The 26168-nt window shown below is 42.0% G+C and overlaps 1 protein-coding gene across 7 annotated transcripts in view; it reads left to right on the forward strand.

Annotated features, from left to right (window-relative positions):
- Nucleotides 1–26168, forward strand: part of LOC132379575 (serine/threonine-protein kinase 32C) — a 271167-nt gene that overhangs the window by 228214 nt on the left and 16785 nt on the right. For all 7 annotated transcript variants that reach the window (XM_059947643.1, XM_059947641.1, XM_059947644.1 and 4 more), the window contains 5 exons: nt 3240–3413; nt 3969–4006; nt 4187–4276; nt 11848–11951; nt 12056–12172. In XM_059947643.1, the coding sequence (XP_059803626.1) occupies nt 3240–3413; nt 3969–4006; nt 4187–4276; nt 11848–11951; nt 12056–12172 (523 nt within the window). The remainder of the gene's footprint in view (nt 1–3239; nt 3414–3968; nt 4007–4186; nt 4277–11847; nt 11952–12055; nt 12173–26168) is intronic.

A 26168-nucleotide genomic window follows, 5' to 3' on the forward strand; every position in this document is an offset into this window, starting at 1 on the left:
AGATAAGATAGGAGAAAATATACCAGAAGATTTTATATATAAATGGGAATCTAGATGGATACGGGAAAAGAAGGAATCCCTTATATTAAAACATTTGATTGATTTATGGAACAAGACAAATGTTGATGATGAGATAAAGAAATCTTTATTAGCAAAGAGACCTCTAATTCAAAATAGACTCATTCCTTTTACAACGGATAACCAACTTCTATATAACTGGGTTCAAAAAGGGATTAGATATATAGGAGATTGTTTTGAAGGAAGTATATTGATGTCATTTGATCAATTTAAGAATAAATATAAAATATCAAATAACACTCTCTTTTGTTATTTCCAATTAAGGGCTTATTTAAGAAATAAATTGGGTCAAACAATGTTAATGCTGAAACCTAATGAAATAGAAATTTTAATTCAAAAAGGAAAAATTAAAAAATTTACTTCTTGTATGTATAATTTGATTCAAAAACAGACAATTAAACAAGGAATTCATAAGTCAAGACAAAAATGGGAAACTGATCTAAATATTAAAATTGATGAAATAAGTTGGTCAAGACTATGTCTTGACAGTATGACAACTACAACAAATGTCCGACTTAGATTAGTACAATACAATTTTTTACATCAACTATATATCACACCACAGATAATAGATTAAATCCAAATTTATCTGATCAATGTTTTCGATGTAATCAAGAAATTGGTACTTTTTTTACACTCTACTTGGTCTTGTTTTAAAATTCAACCTTTTTGGATAAATTTAAGAGTTTTATTGGAACAAATTATTGGAACACAACTTCCACATAACTCAATATTATTTTACTAGGTGATATTGAAAGGATAAAACTGAAACCTAAATTGAACAAATATCAGAAAGAATTTATAAAAATTGCATTGGCAGTAGCCAAAAGGCTATTGCAGTTACTTGGAAATCAGATTCATACTTAAGTATGGATCATTGGAATAATGAAATTTTTAGCTGCATTCCACTTGAAAAAATTACTTATAGTTTAAGAAACAAATATGGCATATTTCTGAGAATTTGGCGCCCTTACTTACAAAAGATAGGATCAAATATATAGGTGCCCCGAAGATAAAGTTATTGGTCATCTGGGGAAATAAATAAATATATATATTAAAGCTATTTTGAATTCCATTGAGCATGTGGGGATCTTCCACTATCCAGAAAGTCTTTCTTTTTTTTCTTTTTTTTTAGGCAGGGATGTTAAGGGGGGGAGGGTTAAGGGGAAGGGGGGAGAGCTGATATTATATTATCATTCTATTCATTCTATGTAATTACCTTAAAAATTGAATTAAAAAATTAAAAAAAAATATATACATGTGTACCACCAGTACACAGTATAATACTACAGGCACTTCATAAGTTATGAGACTTGGTTGGTGGCAGGGAGTACAGCGGTCCTGCAACCTGGGGGATAAAGCTTGGTTCCCATCCGAACAGTTCTTATCCTAATGCCGCGGTACATTCTACCTGATGCCAGGGTACCTATAGCGATTGTGAGACAGATGCGAGAGACCATTGACAATATTTTAGGACCCTGTGCACGCAGTGCTGTGGGATAAATATCTCGGATGGATGGTAAATTATATATGCAGATCATCTTCTGTCTGACAATTCATTTCTTATATATTATCTGTTTCCTGTTTTAAAACTGCTAGTTATATTTGAGATTCTTACTATGAACTATGCTTTCATACTAAAATTATTGAAAAGTCTGAATGAACTACATCATAAATAAAGTAGCAAGCAGCATTACTTGTATTGAGAAACTGTTTTTCAAGTAGCTTCTGGAATTTTATTGCAAAGCACCGATTATATGCTTGTATTCAATAAGATTGTTTTCTCATTTTTGTCACTGAACATTAATGCCATTTGACTAAAAGAGTTATTGCCAATGAATTACCCTCTTAAAGATGAAGTGTATGTTTTAATGCATATGATAATAGTACAAAGATAGGCTGGCTAAGTGCATAAAATGGTTTAAAATCTTATGCACAACTTGAAACTGCTTGAATCCAAATTAACCTTTGGTTAAGTAGGGCACAATTATAAGATGAGCACTAAGAGTTCCTGTGGAAAGTTCGAAATATATTTATTATTCTAGTATGTTAACCACACACAACTTTAAGATTTGTCTTCTTCAGCCAACCAGAAAACAAAGAAATCCAGTATAACCCACTGAAAAAATCCACACAGCAAAGACTGTCAAACGTCCAAAACAAGTCCAAATTGTGCAAAGAATAAGAAGTAAACAAATAGCACGTAGGATATGGATGGTGGAGTTTCCGAAGGTGGATTCGTAGCCATGAAGACAGTTCAGCACTGCAGCTGGCCCAGGAGCCTGATGGCTTCAGATCACAGCCATGCAGTCAGGTCAGTGCTGAGGCAAGCAAAGCACTCAGAGTAGTGAGCTGAACTTCTCCCTCGACCTTGATGCCTTGATCTTTTTAATCTGGCTCAGTGCTTAAGTTTTCTAAACATCGGTTCATTTTCCGCTCGGCCTGCCGCTTCGATCTGGCCTGAAGTTTCAGTCCGGCCCCGTCTGCTCCAGCAATGGCTGCCGTAGCCATACCTGCTTTCTCAAGAATCTAGTTCGATGAATCCTTCAGAATATCGCGAAAATGGAAGCACTGCTCTCAAAAGCGATCATTGCTGAGGTCCCACTTTAATGAAGGAAACGTGATGAATCGGGATATTTCACCCATCATGGTAGGAGCCTCATAGCAATGGAACTTCTAGAGAGAAGCCTGCTCAGAGTCCAGCTAGAAAATTAAAACAACAATGAACTGTTCTAAGGGAGAGAACCCGAAGCACGAGAGGAGCTGAAGATGTCCTTTTACACAAACAATCTTACACAAACATAGATTCCACAGAGGATGAAATCCTCCATATTATTTCACAGCATCTTTGGGGATTTTAGTAACCAAGTTACAGGAACATGACAGCTGCAAAGTATTAAAAGCGACATGGAGAATGTGCACAACTCTTAAGATTCTTCATCTTCTTTTACTCAGAAATAGAGAAATCGGTTCATACTGCCATTGGCTGTTTTAAAAGGCACCAGTTTCCAAACCTGTTCACTTCTGGAGTTTTGCTACAATATCACAAGACTGCAGAGAGACTGCTCCATTTTGGAAAAACTTGTACATTATATGCTTTATTCTAGAATAAATCCTTTATGGAAAAATGCACTTCTTTAATACTTTTATCTGCGTTTTAGGTATTCCTTTCAGGATGAAGAGGACATGTTCATGGTGGTTGACCTCCTCTTAGGTGGAGATCTTCGCTATCACCTTCAACAAAATGTCCAGTTTACAGAGGATGCAATGAAACTTTATATCTGCGAGATGGCAATGGCATTAGACTATTTACAGAGCCAACATATTATCCACAGGTAAAGAGGCATGGATTCAATTTTATTCTGTCTAAAACAAACTTTTGATTCCTTTTTAATACATTTCTGGTGGCTGTAGGCTTTGGGACAGTATTTGACAGTGAAATAGCAATGTTAATCATCACTGTTGATTCTGAGCTTGCTGAATACCTCTTATAGAGGGCTTCTATATTAATTTTGACCTAGATATGGTCAGAGAAAGTATGAACATATATTCATATAGGCCCCTGCTTGCTTGTTCATATTTGGAAAAAATATATACTGATAAAGACCTTTTGTGATTTGAGTTCCCGCAAGTTAAATTCCATTTCTCAAAATGTTAATAGACTGTGTCATTACACAGTAAGCTTATTTCCTGGATGGAAATGGTATATTAAAGTCTTTATAATGAAGCTTTATAATTGAACAATATTGATTGTAAATAAGCACTGAAATCTGGAGTTTATGATTATATTTAGGAACTGGGGAGAAGTTTAATTCATGAAATTAAATAAAACAGACAGAGCTCATTAAATATATTCATTATCTGTGCATTTATTTTTGCTTCTTTTCCAGAGATGTCAAGCCCGACAACATCCTACTTGATGAGCAAGGTTAGAAAATATGCTGATTGCATTTACTTCAAGTCTCCTTACTAATGGCATTCTTAATGGATGTAGCTCTTGTGTTTTGTACCTGACAGTAAATACCATGCAAAGATTCAGAGTTGTTCTTTTTTTCCTGGTATTTTTATTGTCTGATGCCTCTATTTTTAAACGAACACCTTCTTTCAGGTCATGCACATCTGACAGATTTCAACATAGCAACAATTATTAAAGATGGAGAAAGAGCAACTGCTTTGGCTGGAACAAAGCCATATATGGGTAAGGATTAATTGGATTTTCAAATTATAAGAGTTGATCATTTATGAAATATATTTTCTATTTTTGATTGCAATCTGCTTTTGTGGATTCTTGGTATTCCATTCATGACTTCCTATGAGAGAAGGCTAACAGACAAGCAGTTCCAAATGATAGACTGGAAATACTAAAGTAGACTGGAGAAAAGTTCTCTTTTCAATTCTGTTATTTTTGTTTCTTTTCTATTCAACTCAATTCAAGCAGGGGAAAACATTTCTTTATCATATATTAGACAATCTTACTATCAAACACTAAAAGAGAAAGGCTCTTTGGTCCAAACATTTGTGCCTTCTTTCTGGAATCTTTACCAATTATTTCTTGGCTCCTACTCATATCCTGTCGTCCTAAAGCTTCCTTTTCATGTGTTTACTCAGCTCCTGGTTGAGGTTGCAAATTAACTGACTTTCTGACCTGTTCTAGATCTTTGAACCTCATTAATGCTTTTCTTAATTTCAACTGTACAGAAGGTGAGGGGCTGAATGTTCTAAATTGTGAAGGGAACAGGTGAATGACACCGCCAGAAGAACCAGTTCTTGTAATCAAGTGGCAGGACCTGATCATTGTCTTACATTCCCACAGCCAGGCAGACTAACTGTGACATGTACAAACAAGCTGAATGAATTCAGCAGTTCAGGCAGCATCCATTGAAATGAGCAGTCAACGTTTCGGGCCAAGACCGTTCATCAGGACTAAAGAAGGAGGGGGCAGAGACCCTATAAAGAAGGTTGAGAGAGGGTGGAAGGTGCCAGGTGAAAAACCAATCAGAGGAAAGATCAAGGGGTGGGGGAGGGGAAAGGCAGGAGAGGTGAAAAAGGAATGTAAGGGGAAAGCAGCTGGGCCAGGAGCTCCAGTGAGGAGCTGTGGAATGGAAAGAAACATCAGAAAGGTTAGGTCATGGTAATGATTGGGGCCCACAATTGTGGGGTGATGCACCATCAATAACTCTCGGAGACGTGAGGCAAGATATAGGCTTTTATTCACTGGAAGAAAGAACAAGCAGCAATTGACCACCACCCTACATCCTGGAGACTGAGGAAGGGGCTGTGCCTCCAATTGCCTTTATACAGGGGTCTGTGGGAGGAGCCACAGGAGCAGTCAGCGGGGGGGCGGCGTGTCCAGACAGGTATATGTAGTTCACCACATTCACCCCCCCCCCACCCTTTTGTTTTAAAAGAGAGTCCCCATGAGGTGAAGTTTCTTACAAGTATATTTACAGGTTAAGTCTATCAGGTGGTCGAATCTGTTGCCGCAATCTACGTAGCACCGGCTGTTATTGCACAGGTGCCAGTGGTGATTGCACCGGAGACGGTGGTTGTGCTGGTTCTGGCCTGACTTGAGGTGTCGGCCCACTAGGTGTCAGTAATCTCTCATGCGTGTGCGAGGTGCCCGGTATGGGAGTGTCGTGAGGAGTCTGTGTAGGGCTTGGTGTGCGTGGTATCAGGTGGGTATACACCTCGGTGGTACAGGGTTCATAGTTACCGTGGATTGTTCGGGGTAGTAGTCTGCTGCTCCCGCGGGTGCCAGGTCGCAGACAGAGACCATGTCCTCCCACCCATCAGGTAAGACCACGTAAGCATACTGGGAGTTCACATGTAGTAGGTAAACCCTCTCGACCAGCGGGGAGTATTTATTACTCCTCACATGTTTCCGGAGCAGCACTGGCCCTGGGGACGTCAGCCAAGCTGGTAGGGTGGTCCCAGTGGCAGACTTCCTGGGAAAAGAGAATAGGCACTCGTGAGGGGTGGCATTGGTGGACGTACATAACAGAGAGCGGATAGAGTGGAGTGCTTCGGGGAGGACCTCCTGCCATTGCGAGACCGGCAACCCTTTTGACTTAAGGGCTAAAAGTGTGGCCTTCCGCACTGTGGCATTCTCCCTCTCCACCTGTCCATTTCCCCGGGGATTATAGCTCGTGGCCCTACTAGTAGCAATGCCCCTAGCCAGCAGGTACTGGCGCAGCTCGTCACTCATAAACAAGGACCCTCTGTCACTGTGGATATAGCAGGGATATCCGAACAGAGTGAAGAACTGGCGCAGGGCTTTTATGACGGACTTGGCAGCAGTGTCGGGGCAGGGGATGGCAAAGGGGGAACCGCGAGTACTCGTCGATAATGTTGAGAAAGTAGACATTGCGGTCGGTGGAGGGAAGGGAGCCCTTAAAGTCGACACTCAGTCGCTCAAAGGGACAGGTGGCCCTGATAAGTTGCACCTTTTCAGGATGGTAGAAGTGCGGTTTGCACTCAGCGCAGACTTGGCAGTCCCTGGTCATCGTCCTGATGTCCTCCAGGGAGTACGGCAGGTTCCAGGCTTTCACAAAATGGTAAAATCGGGTGACCCCCGGATGGCAAAGATGTGCATGGAGGGCGTATAGCTGGTCGAGCTGTGTGCTAGCACACGCTCCCCGGGATAGGGCATCAGGGGGCTCATTGAGCCTGCCAGGCCGGTACAGGATATCATAGTTGTAGGTGGAGAGTCTGAACAACAACCACCTGGGCCCTCCAAGGACTTGTGCTTGGCTCAATGATCCCCTCCCTGAGCAGCCGCTGCACCTCCGACTGAATGAAGGCCCTGTGCCCTGCGCTGTACCTCCTGCTTTTAGTTGCCACAGTTTTACAGTCGGGCGTCAGGTTGGCGAACAGTGGTGGGGGAGGGATCTTGACGGTGGAGAGGCTGCAAGTGGTGTCAGTAGCGCAGCTGTCAGCATGGTGCTGGGTGGGATGTGCGGGTCGGGTGTGTGTGTGTGTGTGTGTGTGTGTGTGTGTGTGTGTGTGTGTGTGTGTGTGTGTGTGTGTGTGTGTGTGTGTGTGTGTGTGTGTGTGTGTGTGTGTGTGTGTGTGTGTGTGTGTGGTCAGTAGCAGGGTATATGACGAAGTCCCACAAAACTGAGGATTCCTGAAAGTGAGTAGTGGGAGGGGCCCATCATATGCCATTGTCACACTTTTTAGGTGACTGTGGAAGTCCAGCCCCAATAGCACAGGCACACACAGTTGAGGCATAATCAGTAGCGCAAAGTCCCGATATTCTGTGCCCTGCACCATCAATGTCGCTACACAACCCCCCCGGATGTCTGTGGAATGCGACCCAGAAGCCATGGTGACCCTCTGGCTTACCAGCTGTGTCACGAGTCCGCAGCGTTGTACTGTGTCTGGGTGAGTAAAACTCTCAGTACTGCCTGTGTCAAACAGGCAGCTAGTCCTGTGCCCCTCCACCAGGATGTCCATCATTGACCTTGCAAGCTGGTGTGGGGCGCTTTGGTCGTGGGTTACGGTGGCCAGAGTTGAACTGCCGTCTTGGTGCCCGGTAAGCACCCGTGGGTAGGGGGCGGGGCGAGGTGGCGCCGACAAAGATGGCCGCTCTCATGCCTCGCACGAGGCGGGCAGGCAAGATGGCGGCTCCCATGCCTCACACGCGGCACTGCTCGACCCCGCTCGTGGTTCAGACTTACAGACCTTGGCGAAATGGCCCTTCTTTCCGCAGCTGGAGAAGGTAGCTTCTCGGGCCGGGCAACGTTTTCGGGAGTGTTTTTCAAGTCCGCAGAAGTAACACTGCGCGGACTTGCGACTGGCAGCAGCCGTGGTCGATTGCGGGGAGTTCACGGACTCGTGAGAGGTAGCAGCTGAGGTCGATTCGCTGGCGGGCGGTGGGGTCTGCAGCATCCATGGGACCGGTGGGAGATCGCGAGGCTGGACAGCGTCAGTGTTGTGCAGAGCAGCCTCCAGCATGTCGGCCAGCTTGATCACCGAACGTAAGGTATGATCGGTGTTTTCCAGCAGCCGCTGGCGCACATACACTGACCTGATCTCTGTAACGAAGGCGTCTCGTACCAGGAGCTCCGCATGCTGTTCCGCCGTCAGTCCCCTGCAGTCGCAGGCCCACACGAGTGTCTGTAGGGCCCGGACAAACTCAGCACTTGACTCTCTGGTCCACTGCCGCCGCGTCGCTAAGCGATGTCTTGCGTAGACGGTGTTCACCAGCCACAGGTACTGTCTTTTGAGGGTGTCCACTGCCCCTTGGTAGGTCCCTGATAAGGGAGAATACCCTCGGACTGACTCTGGAAAGGAGGATTTTGTGCATTGTGGCAGGCTCAGTCACGGGAATCTCTTCCAGGTATGATTGGAAGCATGCAAGCCAGAGTTCAAAGGCAGGAGCTGCTTCTGGAGCTTGAGGGTCCAAGTCCAATTTTTCCGGACGTAAAATACTCTCCATGTTTTAAAACCTCCTGCGAATAAAATTGATGCACCATCAATAACACCATCAATAAGAGGTGAGGCGAGATATAGGCTTTTATTCGCTGGAAGAGAGCAGTCAGCAGCAAGAGATCACCATACGACATCCTGGAGACTGAGGGCAGAGCAGTACCTCCAATCGCCTTTATACCGGGGTCCGTGGGAGGAGCCACAGGAGCAGTCAGCTGGGGTGGCATGTCCAGACAGGTATATGTAGTTCATCACAGGGAGAAGGCCTTGGTGAGTAGGATTAAGGAAAAACACAAGGCATTCTATGCATAGGTGAAAAACAGGAGGATGACTAGAGTAAAAGTTGGCCCAATGAAGGTTAAAAAGGGAATCGTGTGCCTGAAGAAAGAGGAGATAAGGGAAGTGCTTAACAAATACTTTGCTTCAGTATTCACCACTGAAGGATCTTGCTGAATCTGACATCAGCATAGAGTGAGCTGATATGCTGGAACATGTTGATGTTGAGAAAAAAGATGTACCAGGACCTTTGAAAAGCATTGGGATAGATGACCCAGGGTGGATGAGATACTGTACACCCCAGGTTACTGTGGGAAATGAAGGAAGAGATTGTGAGCCTTTGGTGATGATCATTGCTTCTCATTGGCCAAAGGAGTTTGCAAGTGTTATTGGTTTCTTCAAGAAAGGTAATAGGAATAACGCTGGGAATTATGGAGCAGTGAGTCTTATGTCAATGGTGAGCAAACAGTTAGAGAGGATTCTTAGTAACAGGATTTATTAGCATTTGGAGGTTCATAGTCTGATTATGGATAGTCAATTTGGTATTGTGAGGGGCAGGTCGTGCCTCACGAGCATTAGTGAATTCTTTGAATAGGTGACACAACAAATTGACAGAGGCAGAACATTGGATGTGGTGTATTTAGATTTTAGTAAGACATTGAAGTTGTATAAGGCTTTGGTGAGGCCTAATTTGAAGTATTGTGTGCCATTTTGGGCATCTATCTACAGTAATGATTTAAATAAGGTTGAAAGAGTACAGAGAAAATTTACAAGGATGTTGCCAGATCTTGAGTTGTATAGAAAGACTGAATAGATGAGGGCATTATTCCTTGGAACATAGAAGATTTGATAAGGGTATACAAAATTTGTTGGGTATATATATGGGGTAAATGCAAGCAGGTATTTTTCCACTGAGTGTGAGTGGGGCTACAACCAGAGGTCATGGGGTAAGGATGAAAGGTACAAAGTTTAAGGGGAATGAGAGGAGAAACTTCTTCAGTCAGAGGTCTGCGAAACTGTGGAATGAGCTGTCAGTGCAAGTGGTGCATGTGAGCTAGATGTCAAAATTTACAAAAAGTTTAGATAGGTATTTGGATAGCAGGGATATTGAGAGCTACAGTCCTGGGGCAGATCAATTGGAATAGGCAGTTTAAATCGTTCCACGTGGACTAGATGGGCCGAATGGCCTGTTTCTGTGCTGTGCTTTTCTATGAGTCTCACTCTATTTGACAAGATTTCCAATGCTCGGTCATTCATAAAATCAGGAGGCATAAAATTCAGGGAAATATTGCTGCATGGATTCAAAATTGGCTTTCCCATTGAAGGCGGAGGGTGCTAGTAGATGGGGTGTATTCTGCCTGGAGATCAGTGAACAGTGGTGTTCTGTAGGGATCTGTTCTGGGAACCCTGTTCTTTGTGATCTTTACAATGATTTGGAAGAGGAGGTGGAAGGGTGGAAATGTGAAGTGCTTCACTTTGGAAGATTGACCTTGAAGGCAGAGGACAGAGCTAATGGTAGGGTTCTTAAGTCTGGAGGAACCAGGAGATCTTGGGGTCCACATCCGTTGTTCCCTCAAGTTTGCAGCACAATTTGATAGTGGTTAAGAAGGCATATGGTGTGTTCATTAGTTGAGGGATTGTGTTCAAGAACTGTGAGGTAATGCTGCAGCTCTATAAAACCCTGGTTAGACCACACTTGGTGTTCAGTTCTGGTGCTCTCAGTATGAAAATCATGTGCAAGCTTTAGGAGATATACCAGGATTAGAGAGCACATCTTCTGAAGATGGGTAGAGCGAATGAAAGGTTTTTCCTTTTGGAGCAAAGGAGGATGGGAGGTGTCTTGATAGAGGTCTACAAGATGATTGGACATACAGTATGTGAGGTGGGATAACCTTAAGGTGTTTAGAGGAAAGTAGAGGGGAGATATCAGAGGTAATTTCTTACACAGAGGTTGCTGGGTGTGTGGAACCTGCTTCCAAGGAGGTGGTAGAGGTAGATACGTTAAGGGTATTTAAGGGACTCACGGATAGGCACATGCATTAAAAAAATGGAGGGCTGTTGGAGGGAAGGGTTAAATTGATCTTGGAGAAGAATTTCAGCATGCATATTGTATACATTTCTCTGACTTTAAATGTACCTAATGAAACCCTATTGAGTATGTTAAAGGATCAGCAAAATATTGTGGGCCAAATGGCCTGTACTGGTTGAACTCTTCTACATTACGTTTAGCTTCTAATTATTAAGCTGATCCAAATCTACTTATTTTGAAAAAGTTAAACTGCCACATTTTATTACACACACATTATCCCATTACTTGTACTCTACGAAAAATAATTTCAACCAATTAAAAACAAACAAAATAGAAGAGCAGCTTATTTTCTTTGACAGGATCTTGTAAAGCTAAAGAAGCCCCAAAGGAATAAATTTTGCAAGAATCTTGGTATTCTTGATTCTTAGCTATGAATTTAAATAATTGCTGTAAAATTTAAATTCCATTCCTAATTATATGTTATGATTTCAACTTTTCAAGTATTAACAATGGACACTTTCAGGTCAGGTAAAGCATGGGATAAAGGAAGAGAGAAATCTGGTGTTTTCCTAATCATTTCTGTTAAGGTTTTCTGGCAGGATTGCGTGTGCCAGCTGACCTTGCAGCCTTATAGACATCCATATGAGGAAGTATTACTCATTCTTCACATTTTATCACATTTAACATAATGATAATGCCAGCACTTTCTGTAAATGTGCTTATTTCATATCTTGGCAAAGAGTTGAACACCTGCCAGCTACAGATGCTCTAATAACAAAAAAAAATAAAAGGTTCAAGGCGTGAAAAAGATCTGTTCCTATTAGAATAGTGCATCAAATGATGCTATGATTTTTCTCTCTCTAAGCAGTTGTTTGGATTCATAAAGAACTTATGTTCTGGCTGCTAAGTTTGATAAAATTGTCACTTGCAAAAATTCCAAATGTTTTCAATGTGTATCACTTTTTATTCACTAATTGATTATGATTGCAAAGTTAATTTATTTAGTAACTTAAACTCATTTTTGCTGTTTGTAGCTCCAGAGATCTTTCACTCCTTTGTCAATGGTGGAACCGGATACTCATTTGAGGTAGATTGGTGGTCACTGGGAGTCACTGCTTATGAACTTCTTCGAGGATGGGTACATCGTTCTCTAGCTTCTGCACTTTTTGGTAGATTTTATTGATATATTCTTTATTGGCCATATTCTAGTTCACTGACGATATGTTTTGTTCTTATTTTTAGAGACCATATGATATCCATTCTAGTATTACAGTTGAATCCCTCATTCAGTTATTCAGTACAGTCAGTGTACAGTACTCCTGTACTTGGACGAAGGAAGTTGTTACTTTGTTAAGAAAGGTAAGATTTGATTAGCTAAAATGAGTTCCATAATAGTGATGGTGATGTCTATGTGCTTTGCTGGCAAATTCCAAGACACATTTGCATACCTTTAGAGTAAGCAAGCATAATAAGGTGTTTATATTCAGCGTCATTCAATAAAGAAATAAGGTAATGGCCTTTGGACATTATTTATATGCTGTTGAAACATTTGAGAGAGAAAGGAGTAGAATAATATTCTGATGGCGTTAGATAAAAGAGTGTAAGGTGAGTAAAGCAGTAATATAGTGTAGAGAAATGGGCTGAAGGGCTTGCATTTTTGCTGTGTATACTTAATGTAACCCTGTGCATCACATGCAGTTCTGGGATTTCATTTGTGGGATTTATGTCCAGAGGAATATGATAACTAGATTGAGTGAATAACTACGTTAATGACAAAGAAGTTTTGTCCCCATCTTGTGCCCACCCAACAGTATATTGAATCCTCCAGTGGGTGCAATGTCATTGGTTTACTCATTGACTGCTGATAAAAGGAGCAACAATCAGAAGGAATCAGAGCACCCTTGCTCTGGCTAGTTAGTGCCTACTTAACTAGAGCAGAGGAGGACAAGGAGGGATATAATGAAACTTTCTCAAGATATTTCTGAGTCTGTAGCATTATATCATGTGTTTGGGATTGACACTAAAATGGTATAAAGTGAGGCAAACATTTTATTGGTAAGCAGAAATAAGCAACCAAGTCTGAAGATACCACTCAGCAGCAAGAGGCACCTAAAGGTGGATGGATCTGGGGTCTTTGTTCCTTCTGGAACCAAATGGGAATGGTCGTCAGCAGATCAAGGCTAACAATATAATGAAGGAGGAACGAAACTCTTACATAGTGTTTGCATTGTAAATATTATATTTTGATGTAATGATTGGACACATTTACAGCTGATTTAACTTTCATTCCTGTCACTCATTTTAGTTGCAGGCTATATTGACTGGTAATTGCACCAACCATTATGGCAACATGTATTACTGTAACAAAATTATTTATTGTTAAAGACAAAAAAAATTACACATCAGAACCAGGTTTAATATCACTGGCATATGTTATGAAATTTGTTGTTATGTGGCAGCAATACAATGCAAAACATAATAATAAACAAAAGCTGTGAAGTACAGTAAGTATGTTTATATCAAATAGTTAAATTAAGTAAGTAGAGCAAAAGTGTAAATGAGAGAGTAGTGAGGTGGAGTTTTTGGTTCAAAGTCCATTCAGATGGGGAGAAGCTGTTCCTGAATCACTGAGTGTATGCCTTCAGGCTCCTGTACCTCCTTCCAGATGGTAACAATGAGAACAAGGCATGGCCTGGGTGATGGGGGTTCTTAATGACGGATGCCACCACTTTTGGGCATCGCGCCTTGAAAATGTCCTGGATACTACGGATGTATTTCCATTTATTAGTAAAGTTTAGTATGTTTAAGGAATTCAATCTCTCATTTTACTATTATTAAAATTAATTATTTTGGAAAATGGTTGCTTTCATATTGCCAACTTAATATATGCACAAATAGTAACAAATATTGTGTGTGTTGCTCCAGATTTCTAGCTTCTAAAGAATATCTTTTATTTATGAGCGGCAAATATTAGCTTTGTCATGCTGATTCATAAAAAGGATTATCATGCCAGACAACATTAATTCTGCCTGGAAAAGATGAGAGGTTCAATATTCTGAACTATTTAGCTGAATAGCTGTCGCTGTGACTTCTATAGTACATGCAATGAAAACTAGAAGAGCCACATAAAATTGAACCAGATGCTCACCAAATGCATCTCTGCCTTATGACAAAGGAAATTCATTTGCACTGAAATTGAATATTCTAAAGCTTTTTGTAGAAAGGCCAGAAATAGTGAAGTTAAATATTTGATCTGAAAGCATTAAAAATAAAAGTAACTCCTTAAATGCATGTTGTGCTTTTATGGTAATGCAATATACAATTTTGTTCATAATAAAATACCATGAGGCATAAATTATAGTCAATCACTACAGGAACAGGCTCTTTATCCTATCAAGTCCACGTCAATCATCAAACTCCCATTTACACTAACCCCATTCTTTTCCTCATATGCCTATCAACTCCCCCAGATTCCGCTTCTTGCCTACATTTGAGAGGCAGTTTATAGTGGACAGTTAACCAGCCACCTGGGAACATCCAGAGAATCGAACAATCTACTTCATAAAGACTGGCTGTTTTCCTTGTGTTAGCCTTTGAAACTGGATACTATTAAATTGTGATTGCCACCTAACTGCTGGAAAGATATTGGATACTGATTATGAGCTCTGCCAGCAGCTCTGGTCTATATTAACCTCCAGGGCCTATTGACCAATTTCATGTTGTTTAGTAAATCTGCTGGCTCACTCCCTCACCTTGCTTTCCTCTTATCATGATTGCAGGGATAGTTTCTGTGTGTTGGTTTGTGCTTTATTATAATAATTAAGGGCTGAGGTCAGAGCAACTTTGAAAAGTGCCAACAAATGCCGAAAAATGTCATTCACTGAAGGTGGCACAGCAGCATGGCAGTTACTAAAACACTTTACAGTGCCAGCTGTAAGATCAAGGTTCAGTTCCCACTGCTGCCTGTAAGGAGTTTGTATGTTCCCTCCATGGCAGCTTGGGTTTCCACTGGGTGCTCCAGTTTCCTCCCACAGGGATAGTGAGTTGTGAGCATGCTGTGCTGGCACTGGAAGCTTGGCAACGTTCGATGATTCGATGCAATGACTCAGTTCACTATGTATGTTTCAATGTACATGTGACAATTAAAGTTAATCTGATCTTTTAATCAATATTTGGTAGACCGCACAAGCTTTCATGAAAGGCAGCACTAGGGGAAGTTAAATACTAGCGCTGGTTACAGCCTTTCAGTAACTTCTGAATCTACTCGTAATTAATGCATTGAATTTAGAGTAAATAAATTTCTAAGTCACTATGTTTTGTACCATATTTCATCTAACATTTGTATTGCATTATATTTTAAAGCAATGCATTTGTGCTTAATATTAGGAAAGATATTTCAATCAACTTAAGAATTCTCCTTAAGATTGAGAATGTTAATCTATTTGATTTTTATTTAACATTTTAATTAGTTAGTCTAATTCAACTGTGGGTCCCTTTGGTAAGAAGGAGAAATGTGGGTCATTCTTTACCAACTATGAAAACTCAATTATGATATTCTAATTACTTCAGCAATTTTAGAAGTTGGTTTGTAATTATAAATCATATCTATTAGTCAGACCCAAGGGAAGAATATGGCTGGACCTGTATGGATAGTTTTTGCTAGGGCAAAGGAAAATCCTGCCTGACTAACCTACTGCAATTCTTTGAGCAAATGACAAGAATTGGATCAGTCCACGACAGAATGGCGGAGCAGACTCGATGGGCTGAATGGCCTACTTCTGCTCCTATATCTTATGGTCTTATGCCTGCTCTCTAGCCTACACCCTGGTGATTCATCATCATCCTGGGCACACTCAAGGCCGTAAACAGTCAAGCACAGGTGGGGGTGTCATGTCAACTGCACCCTGTTGAACAGCCCCGTTGACAGCTCATTCACAGACAGCTGGAACCCTGCTGAAAACAAAGGGAGATTTCACAGTCTTGTGCTTTCCAGTCAAGTAGTTGGCAGCCAAATGTGTAAACGAAGGGTATGTTCTAAGCTATTCTTACTGGCCAGGGTCTTCAGAAGTCACTGTCTAAACGGATGCCAGTTTGAGTGTCGATGCATAGGTTGTACCAGGAACTGAATTTAATTGTTTCCAACTCAACGCTATTTGTGAAGATTAATGCACTTTTAACTGAATATTCTGTCACCAATCCTAAATCCTTTCACTCTCCCTCTCTCCACCCTTCTGTCTATCTCCCTACCCCCTCCTCCCCCTCTTCCACCCATAACTTTGCCTCTCCTGCTCTGCTTCTTCCCATTCCCTCTCCACCTGTACCCACCCCGCCACCAGTGCGTCTCATTCCCTTCTCCGCCTGTACACACCCTGCCACCAGTGCCTATTCCCTTCTCCGCCTGTACCCACCCTGCCACCAGTGCCTGTCCCATTCCCTTCTCCGCCTGTACCCACCTCCACCAGTGCTTCCCATCCCCTCTCCGCCTGTACCCACCCTGCCACCAGCCTTTCCCATCCCTTCTCCGCCTGTACCCACTCTGCCACCAGTGCCTTTCCCATCCCCTCTCCACCTGTACCCACCCTGCCACCAGTGCCTGTCCCATTCCCTTCTCCGCCTGTACCCACCCTGCCACCAGTGCCTTTCCCATCCCCTCTCTGCCTGTACCCACTCTGCCACCAGTGCCTTTCCCAGCCCTTCTCTGCTTTTTCCTCTATTCCACCTTTCTCCTATTTTCCCTCCTTCCTTTGCTCCTCCATTCCCTTAAGGCTGCTAATGCTAGCCTAGAATGTTCTGCAGCATTTCAGCTGTAATTCCCCAGGTCTTATGTCCTCCTTCTGCTAGTTTAGACTATCTAGCCTCTTACCCTCAATAGCCTGATTACCTCAACCCCCCATCTTTTTGCAGCGTAGAGTTAGCTCACACTTTACAGTGCCTGCCAGCAATCAGTGAAGGGGTTCAATTCCCATTGCTGCTTGTAAGGTATTTTTAATGTTCTCCTTGCTTCCTCCAGGTGCTCCAGTTTCTTCCCGCATCCCACATAGTGAGGGTTAGTGAGTTATGGGCATGTTATGTTGGCACTGGAAGCCTGGTGACACAATCCTCATTGAATTGATTTGATGCAGAAGATGCAGTTCGCTGTATGTTTCAATGTTTCCATGCATTTGTGACAAATAAAGCTAACCTTTTAAACTCATTAACATGACAGGTCTTGCTTTGAGAACTCTGAACAACACACAGATTTGCACAAGATTTGGTGTCATGCAGCTAAGTCTCCAATCTCTTCCAGCTGTGCCAATTGAATGACGATAGATATGATGTTAAGCAAAGCAGAGAAACTGGCCCAGCCTTCCAGAGCAACTTACTGTGGCAGGAATTCACCCATGCTTCCAACTTGTGTTCTTTTACTTAAATCTGAATTTATTTAAATCTTACATCTTAGCATTATGACTTCATTGTGATGTACAGACATGTGGATTTATAAGTCTAATGGCTTGTAGAAAGAAGCCTGTTGGTCCTGGCTTTAATGCTACGGTACCATTTGTGAGATGGAAGCTGAAGAAACAGTTTATTGTTGGGGTGACTGGTGTCCCCGATGTTCCAAGCCTCCTTTCTGCACCTGCTGCTGGAAATGTCCTCAACAGAGGGAAGTTCACATCCACAGATGCACTGGGCTGTCTGTACCACTCTCTGCAGTGCCCAGCGATCATGGTTGGTGCGGTTCCTGTACCAGGCGGTGGTATAGCCAGTCAGTATGATCTCAGTGGTGCCCTTGTAGAATATATTGAGGGTTTTGGGGCTCATGCCAAACTTCTTCAGTAGCCTGAGATGGAAGAGAAGCTGTTTTGCTTTTTCTTTTCCACAGAGCCAGTGTGTAGAGTCCAGGTGAGATCATCGATGATGTGTATACCGAGGAACTTGAAACTATCACCCTCTCAACTGCAGACCCATTGATATTGATGGGGGTGAGCCTATCTCCATCCCTCCTGTAATCCACAATCAGTTATTTTGTTTTTTGGACATTGAGGGAGAGGTTACTACCCTGGCACCACTGTGTCAGGGTGTCAACCCCTCCTCTGTAGGCTGTGTCATCACAGTTTGAAATAAGGCCGATGAAAGCCATGTCATCTGCGAATCTGATCAGCAGATTGAAGCTGGGTGTAAAGGGAGAAGAGGAAGGGGACTCAGGACACAACCCTGGGGGGGCACCTTTGTTGAGGATCAGAGGGGTAGAGGTAAGGGAGCCCATCCTTGCCACCTGTTGGTGATCTGCTAGGAAGTCTAGGATCCAGTTGCACAAGGCGGGGTGAAGGCTGGGGTCTCTGAGCTTCTTGTCAAGTCTGGAGGGAATTATGATGTTGAATGCTGAACTGTCGTCCAGGAACAGCATTCTAACATATGCATCCCTCTTCTCCAGGTGAGTGAGTACAGTGTGTGTGTGTGTAAGTGCTGTGGCTATGGCATCATCAATAGACCGGTTCCGTCGGTAGGCGAATTGTAGTACATAATGATATAAAGTAATTCACAATATAAATAAAGGACCTAGAGCTGATGTGAGAACCCCACAGCAATATTTGCTTGGAAAGAGGATTAAATTACATGCTTGAACTAATATGGCATCAGGTACTTACCTGAACATCTGCAAACGGATGTTTGGTTTATGTTGTTGATGTCCCAAGTGATTGCCTTGGACAAGCCCAATATATCAAAGTTAAAACGGATGAAGTCTGCTACTGGCACTGCAATATTTGGCTGTAGATCAGCTTGTAGCATAAGGCATAACTTGGTTGCAATGTATCCATAATCTGAAGCCTTCGTCAGCTGTGTGACAGTGTCAAGGGAAAGGAGGTATATGCATGTATATTTCTGTACACTTATGTCCCCATAAAGAAGGCCTTAAAGCTTATGCTTCTTTCTCGACAACAGACCTGACCAAATTCCCTCTACCACCACTTCCACCTGTCTAAAGGAACAAGTCCTCATACTCAACCATTTCTCTTACAGCCCCTCCCATTTTCTCCAAGCTCAAGGTATAGCCATGGACAGCCACATGGAACAGTCCATGTTTCAAGTTATCCCTGGTACTGCTTCCCAAATCTCTCAGCGCTATGTTGACAATTGCATTAATGCTGCTTCGTGCCCCCATGTTGAGCTTGTCAATTTCATCAAATTTGCCTTCTTCAAAGAACGGGTTTTCCCTTCCTCAATCATTGATGCTGCCCTCACCCATATCTCCTCCATCTCCCTGCTGCCTTAACAGGGATAGAGTTCTTCTTCTTGTCATCTATCACCCCAGGAGCCTCCACATCCAGTGCATCATTTTCTACAACCTCCCAAATCTTCAACAGGATCTTACCACCAAACATATCTATACTCTGCCCACCACTCTCCACTTTCCATAGAAGTCACTCTCTCCATGATTCCCTTCTCCATTTGCCCCTCCTTACTAATGTTATTCCTGGCATTTATACCTGCAAGCAGAAGTATGGAGGGGTTTTTCAGGCTGCCTAAATTTGTGACAAATCTTCTAAAAGGCATGGATCTGTATAATTCAAAGTTTAAAGTTCAAAGTAAATTTATTATCACAGTACATATATGTCCCTGTTCATAACCCTGAGGTTCATTTTCTTGTGTGCATACTCAGTAAATCAGAGAATCACAATAAAATCAAAGAAAGACCACTCCAACTACATGGACAAACAACCCATCTGCCAAAGACAGTAAAATGTGAAAAAACAAAAGAGAAAAAACAATTAAGTAATCAATAAATATTGAGAACGAGATGAAGAATCATTGAAAGTGAGTCCATTGGTTGTGGGAACATTTCAAAGATGGGGCAAGTGGAGTTGAGTGGTTGAGGGGTAATAACTGTTCCTGAACCTGGTGGTGTGAGTCCTGAGGCTCCTGTACCACCTTCCTGATGGCAGCAGGGAGGAGAGAGCATGACCTGGGTGGTGGGATCCTGGATGCTGTTTTCCTGCAACAGCATTCTGTGCAAATGCACCCAGTGGTGGGGAGTGCTTTATCCATAAGGGGCTGGACCGTATCCACTAATTTTTGTATAATTTTCACTTGAAGAGCATTGGTGTTTCCTCACCAGACCATGATGCAACCAGTTAATAGACTCTCCACCAAGCAACTATAGAAGTTCATTAAAGTTTTAGATGTCATGCCGAATTTTTGCAAACTTCTCAGGAAGTAGAGGTGTTGCTGTGCTTTCTTCATAATTACATGTACATGCTAGACCCAGGACAGATCCTCTGAAATGAAAACACAGAGTAATTTAAAGTTGCTGACCCTCTCCACCTCTGATCCCCCAATGATCCCTGGCTCATGGACCTCTGGTTTCCTCCTTCTGAAGTCAATAATCAGCTCTTTGTTCTTGCTGACATTGAGTGAGAGGTTATTGTAGTAACACCACTCAGTCAGGTTTTCAGTCTCCCTCCTAGATACTGATTTTTCACCACCTTTGAATTGGACGAATTGGTGTCATCGGCAAACTTGAAGATGACATTGGAGCTGTGCTTAGACACATAGTCTTGTGGAAAGAACAATAGAGCGGGGGCAAAGCACACAGAACACAATTCATATTATGGCATTATTGAAGCTGTCTGGAGTGAAGTTCCTCTACACAACAGAACATAGAAAAAAATAGCAATAGTTTAAATGTGACTGGAAAATATGAAATGGCATCTGAAAATAGCTCAGTCCCAAGTAACAAATAGGACACCCATTGTACAGTATGTGAATGGTAGAAGACTTGGCACTAGATTTGTATGCATGTAGTTGAGAGAAAACACATTCTTGGCTTCAAGTTAAGGAATTGGCTTTTCCAAGCAAGAATTCTCTGAAGGAATCCTATAACTTGTATCCAATATATGAGTATGCTCTCTATAATCATCCTGTGAGACTGACATTCAACATGCTTTATGATGCACACTTGGCTGATAACTGTTCAATTACCTAGATCTGGACACATAATTTTGTAATTGATAAGCACAAACAATAATATTTATTGCAAAAATTGCTTTACACTTTTAGCTTAAGATTTTTTTTGTGCCTGTGTCCAAGGCTGCTTTGGTTGAGGAGCATTCTATGAGCACGAGTTAAATAAGGCAAGTTTAGCACTTAAGCCCAGCATAGTGAACAGACAACCTTTTTTCAAAGGAAGGTAACTTTTGAGTCTTCTGATTACAGACCTTAAGGTGGGAGGGTGACATCAGACTCCATCACTTAATAATCAAATTTATTTTTTGTAAGCTAAATAAACATTCAACGATAAAGCAGAAAGTTAGGCAGGTAAACGTTGATAACACTTCGTAGGACAAAAATCATGAATAATTCACAGTTCTGCCAAACTAATTATTTTCCCCACATCTCATCAGCTTTGGGAGATACAACCTTAATTAATACACTTGGGTTATCCCAATTAGTCTGGCTTCGGAAGCTCCAGGTAGACTCAATCGATTTGATAGTTACAGGTTTATAAATATGTCAAAAACTTAAAGGGCAGGTTTAATTTAAATAACTGTTAAGTCCAGACACAGTACCACTGAAACGCAGGTCTGAAGGAGTCCAAAAGCGTGTTTTTAATCTTTCCTCAAGGTAGGTGCTAATCAAAACATTCTGCACATCTGGCACATGATCTTTGAAAGTGTTTCAAAATTTTAGCTGTGAATTTCAAGCCTGCCCCACGCTAAAGACCTTACAAGATTGGATACAACATTCTACAAAGAAGCATTTGATTGTATCGTTTAAAAAATGGCCATAGTGAGGAATTGTAACAATCATCTATTCAGAATTATTGTTTCTTGCAGACCGATTATATGGAGTAAGTGCAGAGGTGTTGATGGCTAACTAGACTGTGCTTGTGTAATTGTGTCCTATTCGTTAATAGTTTCATGACTGGGGAGCAACACATATTTCAGCCGTTGGCTGTGAACTCTCTGTTAAATGACACCTGAAAGGAAGTGCTCAATTCCAGTTGAACTGCTTTAGGTATAAAAAGAATTATGTTGAAATGAAGCTTGCTCCCAGTCTCTTTGGTTGAGTGAGTGTCCCTACCTTTGATAAATTTCTAGTGGGAAGCACTACTGAAAATGATAGCAAAGTTGGGATAGGTACGAAAGTGGTAGAAAGTGTAACTGAGCTCTGCCCTTTTTCCTGCTTCTGTCCAATTAACACCGTAAGGCAGGGGTTCCCAAGCTGGGGTCTATGGACCCCTCAGTTAATGGTGGGGGTTCAGGTCATTGAAAAAGGAGTTGTGAACTCGTGCCGTATAGTCTAATTTCTCAGCAGCAAAATTTCCAGGTTAATGACTGGTATTCTATTGGTACATAAGGTAATAAGGTCAAATTAAAGCAACGAAGTAAAAGAACAAGTAACACTTGCAAATAGCAGAAGAAATGAAAGCGTACTGCCAAAGCCTATTTCATTGTCTGTCACACTTATCTCATCGGTCTACAATCACTGGGATATTTGACATCCTTTACAAACGTGGTAGGTGGTGCGTTGCATCATGGTTGACAGTTCCTTCCATGTTTCTGGACTGATACTCTGGTTGGGAAAATTATAGGTAATTTTCTTCTCCATTAAGATGACTGGTCTATAAATCTTCTGCTGTGTGCCTGCAGAGTGCTGATAGTGTGATGCTCTCTGCTGGAAGAAAGCAGTTTTAAAATCGAGCAAGAGAAAATCTGCAGGTGCTGGAAATCCAAGCAGCACACACAAAATGCTGGAGGAACTCAGCAGGCCAGGCAGCATCTATGGAAAAGAGTTAACCATTGACATTTAGGGCCAGAACCCTTCATCAGGACTCGGGTCCTGATGAAGGGTCTCAGCCCAAAACACCAATGATTTGCTCTTTAGAATTGAGCCTTTGGTATCAATTAGTTTGAAAGGTTTTTTTTTACAGAAGAGAAGGAATTTTTTTCCAAAGATTGCAACCCAAAACTTGAAGTGTTATTCTGTTGCTTTTGATATCTGCTTTTTTCTATTTTTATATCCCCAAAACTATAAACTGAGTGAATAATATGAAGTGTGCTGCACCCAGAGGAGCATCACCTTACGTTAGACCCTCAATCATCCTTGGATAATCCTCTCCTAACAAGAAATTGCAATTGTGACTAGAAAACCAGATGATTCTACTTTAATAAGACTGATATGACCAGAAATAAACAGCTGCAAATTCTCAGTAAAATATAATTCTTGAAAATAGATGCAGGCCTGTCAAAATCTGTCTGAAAATATTGAGAAGTGACCCCAGAGAAGATGAATAATGCTAAAACTGGAAGCATGTGTACCAAAACGGTGTAGTGGTTCTCACTGAATCAAGAATATTGACAGTAAATTATTCAAGATGCACAAAGAAGTTGAAGGAATATAGTTCATCTGCTGCTGTATCAATGCATGCAAGGCACTTGGGAGAATTAATTTTTCTCTTCAGTTAGCTTCTGGGTGAGATAGTGAGGTATTAGAGAAACAAGTAATGAGAGACAACTGCAATGTGACTCTTGATTAAAGAGACTTCCCTCTACAAAACACCGCTGCAACGGAGGCATCATTGTACAATTGTAACACAAAGGAGCGGAATTAGGCCATTCAGCCCACCAAGTTTGCTCTGCCATTTCATCATGTGTGGCTGACTTATTTTCCTTCCCAAATCCATTGTTCTGCCTTCCCTCCGTAACCTTTAATCAAATAGCTATCAACCTCCATTTTAAATATATCCAGTGACTTGGCTGCCACAGAAGTCTGTGGTAAAGAATTCCACAGATTCACCACAGTCTGGTGAAAGAAATACCTCCACATGTCTGTTTTAAAGAGACAACCCTGAGGTTGTACTCTCTGGTCTTATAATCACCCCACTGTAGGAAACGTCCTCTCACATTCTCTTTATCTAGGCTTTATAATTCTCAATAGGTTTCAGAATCAGAAGCAGGTTTATTATCACCGGCAAACACGAGGAAATCTGCAGATGCTGGAAGTTCAAGCAACACACACAAAATGCTGGTGGAACGCAGCAGGCCAGGCAGCATCTATAGGGAGAAGCGCTGTCGACGTTTCGGGCTGAGACCCTTCGTCAGAACTGACTGAACTTTCCTTTCAGTTAGTCCTGACGAAGGGTCTCAGCCCGAAATGTCAACAGCGCTTCTCCCTATAGGTGCTGCCTGGCCTGCTGCGTTCCACCAGCATTTTGTGTGTGTTGCTGATTATCACCAGCATGTGACGTGAAATTTGTTAAATTAGCAGCAGCAGTTCAAGGCAATACATAATCTAGCAGAGAACAAAAAAAACATTATAATAAATAAACAAGTAAATCAATTATGTATATTGAATAGATTTTTTAAAATGTTCAGAAACAGAAATGCTGTTCCTGAATCACTGAGTGTGTGCCTTCAGGCTTCTGTACCTCCTACCTGATGGTAACAGTGAGAAAAGGGCATGCCCTGGGTGCTGGAGGTCCTTAATAATGGATGCTGCCTTTGAGGCACTGTTTCCTAAAGATGTCCTGGGTACTTTGTAGGCTAGTGCCCAAGATGGAGCTGACTAGATTTACAACCTTCTGCAGCTTCTTTCGGTCCTGTGCAGTAGCCCCTCCGTACCAGACTGTGATGCAGCCTGTCAGGATGCATTCCATGGTACAAGTGTAGAAGTTTCTGAGTGTATTTGTTGACATGCCAGATCTCTTCAAACTCCTAATAAAGTATAGCTGCTGGCTTGCCTTCTTTATGACTACATCAATATGTTGGGACCAGGTTAGATCTTCAGAGATCTTGACACCGAGGAACTTGAAGCTGCTCACTCTCTCTACTTCTGATCCCTCTGTGAGGATTGTTATTTGATCCTTCATCTTACCCTTCCTGAAGTCCACAATCAGGTCTTTCGTCTTACTGAAGTTGAGTGCCAGGTTGTTGCTGCAGCACCATTCTACTAGTTGGCATATCTCACTCCTGTATGCCCTCTTGTCACCACCAAAGGTTCTACCAACAATGGTTGTATCGTCAGCAAATTTGTAGATGGTATTTGAGCTATGTCTAGCCACACAGTCATGTGTACACAGAGAGGAGAGCAATGGGCTAAACACACACCACTATGGTGCACCAGTGTTGATCGTCAGCAAGGAGATGTTATCACTAATCCACACAAACTGTGGTCTTCCAGTTTGGAAGTTGAGGATCCAATAGCAGAGGGAGGTACAGAGGTCCAGGTTCTACAACTTCTCAGTCAGGATTGTGGGAATGATGGTATTAAATGCTGAGCTATAGTCTATGAACAGCATCCTGATGTAGCTGTTTGTGTTGTCCATGTGGTCTAAAGCTGTCTGGAGAGCCATCGAGATTGCGTCTGCTATTGACCTATTGTGGTGATAGGCAAATTGCAATGGGTCCAGGTCCTTGCCGAGACAGGAGTTCAGTCTAGTCATAACCAACCTCTCAAAGCATTTCATCACTGCCAATATGTGTGCTACCGGGCGATAGTCATTAACCAGCCCACATTATTCTTCTTAGGCACTGGTATAATTGTTGTCTTTTTGTAGCAGTAAGATTCCCCACTCATTCTGGTAAACTCCAGCAAATATGAACCCAGAGCCGTCAAACACTCCTTAAAAATTAACTTTTTCATTCCTGTTATCATTCTCATGAACCTCCTCTGGGTTCTCTCCAATATCAACACATCCTTTCTTAGATAAGGGGCCTAGAGCAGCTCATAATACTCCATGTGTAAACTGACCAAGGCATTATAAAGCCTCAGCATTAAATACTTTCTTTTATATTCTACTCCTCTCTAAGTGAATGCTAACATTACATTTACCAACAATTATCTGGTAGAAGAGGCAGCACACTAGCTTGTACTCCATCTTCTGACCCATCTTGTGAAAGGCAGACTCCAGTCTCTGTTTTTCCTTGTGACAGAGAGAGGTTTTAATTCAGCATCACATTAAACTACTTCCCATGGCCTGTAATGCTGCTCTATGTGCTTCTACCTGACCCTTCCCAGGTTTTCCAAGTGTTCTGATTATCAGCTCCAGGCCACACACATAACCGTGCCAGCTTTTAAACTCTCTGTTACAGCCCCCCACCCCCTCAACTGCCTCAGCCCTCAACCTCATTCTCCCTTCATTGCTCTTTCAGTCCAGCCCAGCCCTTTTAGGACAGCAAACCCTCTTCAACTGAGGACACCTCTTGTATGTGGCACCTTACTGCCAGTCCCTTTGTCATTAACGTCTCACCGGACGAACAAATATAATTTTATTGGTGTTTTATTAAGTTCAACACCCATATGTTTATATGTGACCTAATCAAAATATATGTTTCAATTGATATCCTCTGAAATGCATTACATTCATTGAATGGAC

This window comes from Hypanus sabinus, chromosome 22 (assembly GCF_030144855.1).
Source record: "Hypanus sabinus isolate sHypSab1 chromosome 22, sHypSab1.hap1, whole genome shotgun sequence".
NCBI lineage: Eukaryota > Metazoa > Chordata > Chondrichthyes > Myliobatiformes > Dasyatidae > Hypanus > Hypanus sabinus.